We start from the raw sequence: 11,752 nt of genomic DNA on the forward strand, positions 1-11,752 counted from the left end.
TGAGGCGCTTCATTAACCTGTGGGGGTGGCGCAGGGCAGCTGCGGGTGGGGGGGAGGCAGGATGGCCGGGACCCAGGCTCTCCCTGGCATGTCTCCACCCGGCCGGGGAGGGGGCGCGGCGCAGGCTGTCGGCCGACCCCTTGCTCTGCATCTGCAGCTGACCGTGAGTTCATTGAGGCCCGGCGGAGGGCACTGAGGCGCTTCATTAACCTGGTGGCTCGGCACCCCCCGTTCTCTGAGGACGTGGCCCTGCGGCTGTTCCTGTCCTTCAGTGGCCCGGTGAGTCTCACTGTGCTGTGGGCGTGCCCCGAGTCCCTTGCGTTCCTGTCGTTCCTAAGCGTGCGTGCTTTCCTGCCCTCGTTCTGCAGTCTGGGGAGCCTGCTGCCCTCATGATGCCACAGTGAGGTCTGGTTCTCTCCTGGATAACTGAGCCGTGATGTGACCAGGCGTCCTGGGCTTTGGCTTGGCAGGGTTTTGTGTATCCAGGTGGAGGGTTCTCTGCACGGTAGCCGTGGGCATGGAGGCTCGGTCACGGAAGGCTCTGGGTGGGTTATGGAAATGCTTGAGAGCCCACATGGGAACGAGCATTTCCTGGGAAGCAAAAAGCACCACTTTGGTTATGTACCATTGGAAGACTGAGCTTGAATTTTATTTTTTATTTTTTTTCAATGTTTACTTTTGAGAGAGAGAATGGGGGAGGGGCAGAGAGAGAGAGGAGCAGAGGATCCCAAGCAGGCTCCAGGCTCCAAGCCACCAGCACAGAGCCTGACACGGGGCCCCACCTCACGAACTGGGAGATCTTGACCTGAGCCAAAGTTGGACACTTAACCGACTGAACCCCCCAGGTGCCCCCTGAGCTGAGTCTTTTCAGTGGAGCTGCTGCATAGACCTACATCCTGGGAGACCATCTCCGAGTGGAAGTTAGTTTCAGTTAGAAACCAGGCGGCCGTGGGTGTCCCTCGGCTGTCTCGCAGTGTCTTTGTTCATAGTTGTGGAGGAAGTCACTGCCTAGTCGCCAGAACCGCCAGCTCTGCCTAGGAGGAGGGTGGGGTGGGGGTGGGGGTGGTAGCTTTCCCTTCCTGGGTAGGGACCTGCGGGGAGGCCCAGTCCCACACCCGCTTCCCCTGCAGGAAGACGAGAGGCGCAGCCACGGAGCAGCCAAGGCAGAGATGCTCCTTGAGAAGGCCGCTGGCTTTCCCTCCATGCCGCCAGGGGGCACTTGTCTCCTAGCCTCTTTTATGGGACCTAAAGCAGTCAATCAGGGGACATCTCTGTGACCACCTGCCCTTGAGCTGGGAGTATGGGTCTTCTGAACCCTGGGTGGACAGGTTCCTTTAGAGCTGGAATCTTTATTGCCACAAGAGGAACGTGGTAGGACATGGGAGCTATACACGGCTCAGGACAGAGGAGCATGCTGCTGGACGCGGAGTCCCCATTCTAGAGGCTCCTCTGACCCCTGTTCTCACACAGATAGAGTCCCTATGGCCTCCTTGACTCCTTTCCTCTAGTACAACGTGAGAATTGGGTCAGATGCTCTTCGGGGCATCTCTGAAATTCTAGAATTCCTTGACCCACCAACAGCTGCATGTCAGGATGTTTGTCTGTATCTCCCCAGAGCCCTTTGTGGGTCCTTGTCGTGGACATTATGGAGGCCTGCTGTCAGAGGGTGGGGCTGGGCCCCTGTGTGCTGCCCACCAGCTCCCCCAGGGCTCTGTGGGCCTGGGGCCCGTGGGTCTGTGGCAGGGACGAAGAGACCTCCTCTTTCGTCCCTGTGCCTCACGGGGGTGGGACCTAGCAGGAGGTGACGAGCTTGACGGCAGAAGCACAGGCGTTGTCCCTGCTGTGTGGACGCAGTCTCTGTTACTGGAGAGAGCTCTCCCCTCCGGGGCAGAGGTTTTGTGTGCTGCTCCTGAGTGAGGCTTTCCTGTCTGGGCACGGCCGTCCTGAAGGTGGAGGTCAGTGGAAGAAGGTCCGGGAAGAGATTTTGGGTACTTAGGTGAGAGCAGACGCATGAGACCTGATTCTCTTGAGGAAGGACCACATCTTGCCTTGTGCTGACTTCATGGGTCTCGGGCAGCGTCTGCGGCTGGTGGACGTTGGTGTCTCTGTCTTCCTTCTGCAGGATGTGCAGAACAAGTTGAAGGAGTCTGCTCAGTGTGCTGGAGACGAATTCCTGAGCTGTAAGCTGGCTCCTCGGGCCAAGGTACGGTGCCCTCCGCCACGCCTGCCTCTCCGACCAGGGCGATGAGTGCTCTTTGCCTCCATGGCATGGTTTTCTCACCAGCTTTCCTGTCAGCCGTTCTCCACCAGTGGGTTGTCATGCCATTTCCCAGACAGAGAGACAGGCTCAGAGCGGCTGTCGTCTGGCAAGGTCCCAGACTTCCGAGCAGCCTGCTCGGATGCGACTGAGGGTTTTTGTAATTCGGGCAGACCACGGGCTTCGTCACCAGCTTCTTGGATTTCAGGGGAGTGATTGTCACATTGGTTTATTTTAAAATTTAGCTAGTCTTCTTTTTTCAAAAAGAAGGTAGCTGTTGGGTAGCTTCCTCTCCACCCCCCCCCCCCTTTTTTTTTTTTTTTTTTTTTTTTTTTTTTTTTGANAGAGAGAGAGAGTGATTGGGGCAGGGAGAGGGAGAATCCCAAGCAGGCTTGCACTGTCAGCACAGAGCCAGATGCGGGACTCAGACCCATGAACTCTGAGATCATGACCTGAGCTGAAACCAAGAGTCGGACTCTTAGCCGACTGAGCCACCCAGGCGCTCCTACTTTCCCTTCTTAAACTGTGTCTCTGTACAGAAATACATGTATTTTATCTTCATTTCATGCCCTAAGCTCCCTATTTTCTAAGCATTATTTAGTTAATGTTGCAGTAAATGATGGTTAATATTAACAGGTAGTTAACAGTAAAGCTGGTAAGAAGGGATTCTTGGGAGAAAACGAGGCCTGTGGGACTTGTTAGGGTTAGGGCTTTGTGACCGTCACCATGAGCCTGAAGGATAGTACTTGAAGGTTAGTACTGAAGGCTAGTACTTGAAGGGTTAGTATTTGAAGGTTAGTATGGGAGGTTAGTACTGGGAGGTTAGTAGTGGGAGGTTAGTGCTGAAGGTTAGTACTTGGAGGTTACTGCTGGAGGTTACTGCTGAAGGTTAGTGCTGAAGGTTAGTACTTGGAGGATAGTGCTGAAGGTTAGTACTGAAGGTTAGTACTTGGAGGTTAGTGCTGAAGATTAGTACTGAAGGTTAGCGCTGGAGGCTAGTACTTGAAGGATAGTGCTGGAGGTCAGTGCTGGAGGCTAGTACTTGGAGGTTAGTGCTGAAGGTTAGTACTTGAAGGCTAGTACTGAATGCTAATACTTGAAGGTTAGTACTTGAAGGTTAGTACTGAAGGTTAGCACTTGAAGGAAAGCACCAGGGTTTGTTTTGGCAAGGACCTCCAGCTTGGCCGGTTTCGGCGGACATATGGTTGTAGCCTCCCAGGGCCACTCTGCTCCGTGTCTGTGGTGTGTGGGTGATGATGGGCCCTGTTTCTTTTCCGGACCAGAAGGGAGGTGCCCCGTGGCCTGGCATCTGGGCTCACTGGCTGCTCAGTGGGTGCCGTTCTTCCCCTGCTGATGGTCATCTTTGGCCCAAGGCATTGCACGGCCGGTAACCCATGGCCTTCTCCCCTCCGTCAGGACTTCCTCCCAGCCGACATCCAGACTCAGTTTGCTGTCAGCCGCGAGCTCATCCGAAACATCTACAACAGCTTCCACAAGCTTCGTGACCGGGCCGAGCGGATCGCATCGAGGGCCATCGATAATGCTGCTGACCTCCTCATCTTTGGGAAGGAGCTGAGGCAGGTGGCCCAGCCAGCTCCTCAGGGCTCGGCGAGGTGGGGAGGGGCCTGCCGGTGTCCTGGCGGAGTGCTTGCCTGGACCCACACCTGTTCTGACCTGGGTCACTTTTGGAAAGGGGAGCTGGGAGCTGGGGACATGGGCCGTGGTGGTAAGGAGAAGGAAACGGGGGCCTTTAGGCAGGGAAACGTGGGTCCTGGAATACAGGGGCGTGTGTTTTCCCTGCGGTCAGGACTAGGCCTGAAAGGACACCAGGCTGTTACCAGCCACGACTCTGCACTCCCCCTCCCCCCAGCAGGCTCCAGGACCGTGTGCACACACGCACATGTCCCGTGGGGCTTGTTGGCCAGGACTGTCCTAGAGGACTGTCCTAGAGGTCTGCGGGAGGGGCTGAGGCCCCGCCTTTCTATCACGGGTCTAGCATGCCCAGGTCAGCTCCCAGGCCTTGAGTGTCCGTCTCTGTCTCCTTTTCCCTTAGTGCTTTAGGGTCTGATACGACCCCGCTCCCCTCCTGGGCCACTCTGCACAGTAGTACGTGGGGGTCCCTTAAACAGGCGCTGAGGGGCCTGTCCGTTGAATTTGCACTGCTCGCCGACAAGGCCGCCCAGCAGGTGAGTGAATTTGTTCTTCACGGTGCCCCTTCCAGAGAACATTCTGTGCCTTGGGCACATCCGTGGGACACCTTCTCGCATGGGCTCCAGAGTTCAGTGTGTGCAGTGAGCAGATTGCTGGACTCCACGGGAACTGTGCGTCCCCATCAGTTCCGAGTGGCACCCTGTGGGCCGTTGACGCGCCAAAGATGGGTGTTGGTGATATTGGCAGACTGGGTTCTGACCTTCTGAGGGCTGACTTAGCTGAAATGAGGAGCTGTAATCTGTCCTTCAGAAGGTAGTCTCACACTTACCCAGATACTTTTGGGTGGACCAGGTCATTGCCACTGTGCTATCCTAGTCAGCAAGTGTTTGGCTCCTTGGTGACTTTCCAGAACAGTACGTAAGCTGCAGCACCCCGAGAGCCCCCTTTCATCCCTCTAGATGCCCAGTCAAGCTCTGGAAGTGCTCTGCCCTACGCTCAGGTGCTACGTGGTTGGGGGATCAGTTGGAAGATACGGTGTTTACAGACAGATGGAAAGGCTCATCTGGGTGCCTTTATGCTATCAAACTGCTCCCTGACTTTGAGGGTGAGCATTTGCTGCCTGGTGCTTGGGGAAATGGTCTTTAGACTGGTGGTTGATGGTTTTTAGTAAATTAAAATGATGTACCTGTGAAGGCCTTGCTGCCTGAGACGCAAAGGTCCTTAGTAGTGAGCGGGGGAACATGGGGACAGTGGCCGGTGTCCGACCGTGGAATTGGGAGGTTTTCAGTCTTCAAGTGGGGCCCTCGGGCCCGGGATATCCCAGTGCTGAAAAGGGAATTGGATGCTGCTGCGGGTAGGGAAAGTCCCGGGCTTTTGTCCTCCGTGGCTCTGGTGCCTGTGTGTTCCTGTTAGAAACTGAGCCTGGGGTGGTGCTGGCCTTCCTTGCAACTGGCGCCTGGCCCAGTCCGCCTCCAGGTCTGCGCGGTGCCTGCGTTTCCACCGTGGGGGGATCGGGCACGCGGGGTTGGGGGTGTGGCTGCTCAGTGCGCGGCCAGTGTCTCATGCTGGGACCTTGCTCGGGTTGCTTTGGTGTCGGGCCTGTTCCCCTGGTCAGTGGAAAGTAGGAGCGGGACACAATCATGGAACCACTTTTCATTTAATCTGTTGAACTTGCCTCACGGCTGATTGTAAAACAGAAAAGTGAAGCTATTCAGGTTGCAGGGCCCTGGGCCCACGCAGCTCCTTCTTCAACAAGTAGCCTCAGGGGTGTGAGTGGGGTGCACCTTGAATCCCCTGGGGTCATGCTGAATGCAGGGTGGAAATTCTTAATTGTCGTCTCCAGGGTTTTCCGAGTGAGATCTGGAGGCTGGGTCTGCCTTTGAAGAGGAAGAGGGTTCAGGCTTCTGATGTGCAAGTTCACATTCTGAAGGTCCCCCTGGCTCCGTGGTCCTCTGACAGCTAACCGAAGCTGCTTTGAAATGTGGTGTCTGAGGAAGTGCCACTTCCTGAATATCACTCGCCGTCCACGGCGGTATCCACGGTGAAGTGGAATTAATGCAGCTTTAATGTGAAAGTGGATCAAAGGCCCATCAGGACTTTCATCGGGCACAGCCAGGGTTCCAGTCACTCTGGCCATAGAGTGAAGACATGGGAGGGAGAGCTTTCCAGACTCCGTTCGTACGTGTCCCGCTTTTGTTCTCCGCAGGCCTGTTAGGAGACCTGCTTCACTGCAGCCCCGCAAGACCGCTAAGACTGAGGGGCTGTTGTCCTGCAGGCAGGACGGCCGTATGGGCTCTTGTGTGTCGGTGCCTTGGGCTATCACCGGGACCTGGGAGCCAGGGACGCGAGCAGGAACCACCTCTGAGGCCCTCCTGCTACTGGACCCGATTGAGTTGGGGGGCTCCATTCTCCTGGGCCACTCTGCCCAGTCAGGAAGGAACGGGGCACCTGTGGGCCTCTGGTGTTTTCCTTTCCAGGCTTTAAAAACCTGGAACACAGCGTTATTTTCCTGTAACCTTATTGGCTGGAGTCTTGGCTGGGGGTGTGGGACAGGGTGGCCTGGAGCTTCTGAGCTTAGCGGGCTGGAGTCCCAGGGTCCCCAGAGTAGGCAGCAGAGCCTGGGCGGGAACTGCTGGCTCGCAGTGCAGTGCTTATAATCCCTCGAGGCACGTCCTTCTCTTCGTTTCTTCTCATCTTCTGTGGCTGCCTGGCTGCACCTGGTACACACTGAGCCCCACGTGTGGCTTAGGAGAGGAGCTTTCCCTGCTCTGCCACAGCCAGAGCTCTAGAGGATGTGAAAGGGCTCATTTCCCCCGAGGAGCTGGCGCTGCACCTGGGAGAAGTACCTGGTGAATGCCTACAAGGTGCTCAGCAAGCACCTGGGCGAAGCGCTCAGCAAACACTTGGGCAAGGTGCTGGGCAAGTGTTGGTAGCTGAGTGACACAAGCTGTGCTAGAGCCCTTCGGACACAAGCTGTGCGTGAGCAGTGTGAGTCTGCAGTGTCCCCAGGAAGCCAGCCGAGCCCCAACTGCGACCGAGGCTGTGGCGGGTCACGAGGCCCAGTGGTGTTGAACAGTGAGCACAAGTGGACAGATGAGTTTGGAGGCTGAGTCCCTAATTCTTGTCCTGCTGCTGGGTTCTCCAGCCCCCCTGCCTTGTGTGGGAACGGGGCTCTTCTGCAGAGCTGGCTGGTGGCAGATGGGCAGCCCTGGCCGGGTCTCTGGGTCCTGTGGTGCTTGGCGTTGGTCAGCCACCCTTGTTTTCTAGGGCAAACAGGAAGAGAATGACGTGGTGGAGAAGTTGAACCTCTTCTTGGATTTGCTGCAGTCGTATAAAGTGAGTCTGGCTGCCCCTCGGCTGGGGACCGGGCGGTTGAGAAGCCTTCTGTGATCCTTCAGGCTGTGACTCCTCAGGAGGGAAGACCATGGGTGGCCTTGGCGGGCACTGCAGGCGCTCCGGGCTCTGGCCTGCCTTGGTCTGCCCATGGAGGGTGTGTATGTGCGCATGTGCACACACACGTGAGTGTAGGTGCATGTGTATGCATGTGAGTGTAGGTGCGTGTGTGTGGGTATATGTGTGTATGAGTGTGGGTGCACGTGTGTGCGTACAAATGTGCATACATGTGTGCGAACATGGTAGTGTATGTATGTGAACGTGTAAGTGAGCATGTGTGCATGTATCTCTGTGTGTGCATGTGAGCATATGCATGTGTGTATACATACTAGGCTATCTGTATACATGTGTATAAGTGTATGCAAGTTTGTATTGTATTATATGTGCACTTACACGTGTTTGCACATATGTATACGTGCCTGTGCATGTAGTGTGCACATGTTTATGCGTGTGTGTGCGCACACATGTGTGACTGTGCACACACACGAATACGCTAGCTGCATACAGATACTGTGAGGGCCTGGCCTGGCGCCGAGGGAGCTTGCCCCTTCCAAGGGTGGAGATTCCGGGAGGTGAGACTCCATCTCGGTATGGGGCTGGCTTCCTAACTGGCGCAGCACTGGTGACAGGACAGAGTGCCTGTGAAGCCAGAGAATCCTTCACGCTGAGCTCAAGGAGAGGGAGCCTGGCACTTTGAGGAAGCTTCTGAAGGGGTTTCTCTTTAAGAGAAATTAAGTTGGGTGGTAGCCAGGTAGCCTCGAAGTCCCAGCACCGCAGTTCCGTGGCTGGTATTTCCCACAAGATTCCCGATCCGGGTTTTAGGGCCCCAGAGAAATGCCATTGCACTTTCCTTTCTGGGACGGGTCTCTGGGGAGACGTATCTCTGTGCTGCTGGAGGGGCCACGGCTTTCTGACGCTGGGCAGTGAGACAGGCAGAGGTCCGGCGCCGTTCCATATGCTCTGGCATCTTCCCTCATGGGCGGGACCTGTCTTCCGTGTGGTGTTGGTATGTGGTGCTGATTTGCACTGTGACCCCTCTTGGTTTGACCCTGGCCCTGGCCCTGAGCTGCTCTGTGCCATGAAGGCTTCCTGGGTGGGGAGTGAGCGGGTGTGCGCCTGAGCTGTTTCTGAGGACCGAGAGGCTGTTGTGTGGATAGTGCGGGCTTGGAAGCGTGTGTCTGTTTCCCAGCCGCCACCCGCGGGGGCTCTGGGTCCCTTCCCGTGGGGGGCCGAGCACGCTGTACCTCCCTCCCCAGGACTTGTGCGAGCGGCACGAGAAGGGCGTGCTGCACAAGCACCAGCGGGCGCTGCACAAGTACAGCCTGATGAAGAGGCAGATGATGAGCGCCGCCGTGCAGAGCCGCGAGCCCGACTCCGTGGAGCAGCTGGAGTCCCGCATCGTGGAGGTGGTTCTGGCGCCAGGGGGAGGGGGCATGGGCGGCCTGGGTCTGCCTCCCCAAGGCTGCGTGGTGCGTGCCCGGCCTGGTGGCCCGCGGAGCTGGACTTCGGGCCAGTCCTTGGCTGGCTCATGAGCTGCCAGGATGTTGCTGCCCTGTGCGGGGGTAGCCAGCGGTGGGAGGCCGCCCCACCATGCTGAGCGGTGCCTTCTGGATGCCAGCTTGGCATAAGTGGCCTGAGCTTCCCGCAGCAGCGATGCGGGGAAGGGCTCGAGGCCCAGGGCTCCAGCAGAGGCCGTGCAGTGGGGCGGCACCCCGCAGTGTGCGCCGGGCGGGGTACAAGGGTGCCGCCTTTCTCTGCAGCAGGAGAACGCGATCCAGACGATGGAGCTTCGGGGCTACTTCTCCCTGTACTGCCTGCACCAGGAGATGCAGCTGGTCCATGTCTATCTGCCCCTCACCTCCCACATTCTCGGCGCCTTTGTCAACTCCCAGATCCAAGGACACAAAGAGGTGGGTCTCCCTGCGCCTGCCCTGGTCTCTGCCAGCACCTTTCTGTCTGCAAGTCTGGCACCTTGCGGCTGGCCCTGCAGAATTACGGGAAGGGGAGTGAGCTGAGGGAGGGGTGGTATGGGACCTTTCAACAGGCCTGTTCCAATCTGCTAGCCTCACACGGAGCCTGAATTGTAGCGGTGAAGTTGTCCACACCGTGCTTGGGGGGAGGGGTGGGGCAGTGGGAGACAGTGAAGGAAGTAGTTCTCTCCTGGAGGAATTTCCAAGTCGGGGTTAAGGCTGAGCATCCCCAGAATGGAGAGAAGAGACGGTGGGGAGTCAGCTGGATGAGGCAGGGTTGGTTCTTGAAGCATCTCCAGATGGAGATGGGGAGAGTTGCTGTGCCTGTCCTGAGGCTCGGCAAGCCACCCTGACCCCTTCCTGACCTGCGTGACCCAGGGCCCTGTTGCACTAGCCTGTCTAGGACTCTGCTTCTCAGACGGGGACAGGGGTGTCCCGTCCAGACAGCCTGGAAGGCTCTGTGTCTGGCCAGGGTTCAGGAAACTCGTAAATGGTCCCCATGTGGGGCCGCTGCTTTCTGACATTGTGGGTCCTGGGTTCCTTCAACACCTTTCATTAGCGCTGAGAGTGCGGTCACCTGCTCGGGGTCCTTGATACAGTTGGGGAGCTCAGGCCACAGCTTGTAGGGCCGTGTCTCAGCTGCAGTCCTGTGCCTGTGGGAGCTCCACGCCCTGATTAGGTCACTGAGCCTCCGTGGCAAGTTTCCGTTCCTGAAAGATGGTGTGTGACCCGCCCCCTCCCAGGATCGGCCTGAGCATCTGGAGAGGGCTGTGCTGGGCCCACAGAGGACCACAGCATCCCTGTCCCTGGGGACCACACTGACGGCGGGGGTCGGGGCGTCCTGACTCCTCAGCCAGCCAGGGAGGAATGGGCTTCTCTCTGGTGGAGGCATGTGCAGCCCACATGTGGGGTGGGTACAGGTCTGTTTGGACGACAGTGCGTAGCAGGAGCTCAGGCATGCAGTCCATCCACGACACTCGGGGATGACAGCTTGGAGGCCGGGTGAGGGGCTACAAGGTGGAGGTTGGCAGGCCGGCCAGGGGCACTTGTGACCAAGCATCCCAGTGGGCAGCTCAGGCTCTGGTCTAGAACCAGTTATGCCTGAAACTCCCGGAGGGCTTGTACCAGTGGCCTTGGGGATCCACCTCACACCTACTGCCTCAGAACTGCTGGAGACCAGGACTTAGGACCTGTGCTCTGATTGGCGCACAGGGGATGCTGGGCTGGGAGAGCCCAGGCGGGACCCCAGGGGGTCTGTGCTCCACTTGGGTCTGGTGTTGGGACCCGGATCCTCAGTGTCTCTGTTAGAGTCACTTCCTGGCTTCCCAGCCTTGCTGCGTGGAGACTAGACTCTGCTTCTGTGTGTTTTTAGGGCCACACTCTGCTTTTCTGTTGTCACTTGTGTCACATGAGCCCTACTGCCCCCAGTGCTGGCCTCCAACTTCGCTCCTCCCTGCCCTGGGTGCCAGCGCGTGTGTGGTGTGGCACCTCCTACTCCCACGTGCTTCGTCCACTTGAGTTTCTGTAGCCCGAGCGGTCTCGGGGGGCCCCTGCCGCTCCGGGAGGTGCTTGTGAGCTGTCACAGTGGTGGATGCCACCCCACGGCTGTGTTTCTGAGCATTCCGTGTTGAGCATGCTTGTGCCGCTTGGGCCCGTGTGCGGGGCCTGTGGTCTCCTCTGGTTCCAGGCTGTCTGGGGAGGAAGGGGCTGAGAAAAGGGAGGGGAAGGGCCCGTGGTACTGGGGACAGTGACCCGGGCCTCCAGGTGGGTGGTGTCAGGCTTCCAGGGGCTTTGTGGGGACCAACACATGGGAGCGTCACTGGCCTGTGGCCTGTCTCATCCTGTGATGCCCCCTCCTCCTCCTTCTCCTCCAGATGAGCAAGGTGTGGAATGACCTGAAGCCCAAACTAAACTGCCTCTTCGCCGGACCCAGTGGCCCCCTGACTCCGCCGAGGCCCCCGCAGGATGGCGTGTCCCCTCACTAGTGCCACACGCCTGGGGCGGGAGCTCCGGGCGGCCTCACTAAAACCTCTTTCCAAATGGCGTGTTCCTGTTTAATTCCCTTCAGATAGTGGCTGCCCCCAACCCACCGTGGAGTCCCCGGTGTCAGGCTGGCCCCCAGGCCAGGTAGGGCTGGGTTTGGGTGCCCCCCCTTGTGGGGAGTGAGGCCGAGGATGTGACCCCAGGTCTCTGAGCGTCCACCGCAGCTGGAGGGCACGGGCATCTTCTCAGCTGGCCCGGGCCCCGCCTGCCCACCGCACCGTGCCTGTGAGCCTGGTGGTCAAGAGTTAAGGCTCCCCGGAGAGGTTTTCTAAGATTCCGGGAGGTCAGCATGGCAAGGATGGCTTCCACACAGCAGGTGCCTGGGGACATGTGCGGGGGGCACCCCTGAGCTTTGGGGGGTCGGGAGGGTGTGGGGCCGTTGACCAGGGAGAGGGAGGATGGGACCCCTGTGTCAGACACGACGTGGCCATACCTGATG

The 11,752-nt window shown here is 58.2% G+C and overlaps 1 protein-coding gene across 1 annotated transcript in view; it reads left to right on the forward strand.

Annotated features, from left to right (window-relative positions):
* Nucleotides 1-11,310, forward strand: part of SNX8 (sorting nexin 8) — a 69,006-nt gene extending 57,696 nt beyond the window's left edge. The window contains exons 5-12 of the mRNA XM_077758850.1: nt 158-279; nt 2,123-2,203; nt 3,674-3,834; nt 4,311-4,443; nt 7,175-7,243; nt 8,557-8,706; nt 9,061-9,210; nt 11,145-11,310. Of these exons, the coding sequence (XP_077614976.1) occupies nt 158-279; nt 2,123-2,203; nt 3,674-3,834; nt 4,311-4,443; nt 7,175-7,243; nt 8,557-8,706; nt 9,061-9,210; nt 11,145-11,255 (977 nt within the window). The 3' untranslated portion in view covers nt 11,256-11,310. The remainder of the gene's footprint in view (nt 1-157; nt 280-2,122; nt 2,204-3,673; nt 3,835-4,310; nt 4,444-7,174; nt 7,244-8,556; nt 8,707-9,060; nt 9,211-11,144) is intronic.
* The last annotated feature ends 442 nt before the right edge of the window (nt 11,311-11,752 follow it).

The sequence above is a fragment of the Crocuta crocuta genome, unplaced genomic scaffold (assembly GCF_008692635.1).
Source record: "Crocuta crocuta isolate KB4526 unplaced genomic scaffold, BGI_CrCroc_1.0 scaffold273, whole genome shotgun sequence".
Taxonomy (NCBI): domain Eukaryota; kingdom Metazoa; phylum Chordata; class Mammalia; order Carnivora; family Hyaenidae; genus Crocuta; species Crocuta crocuta.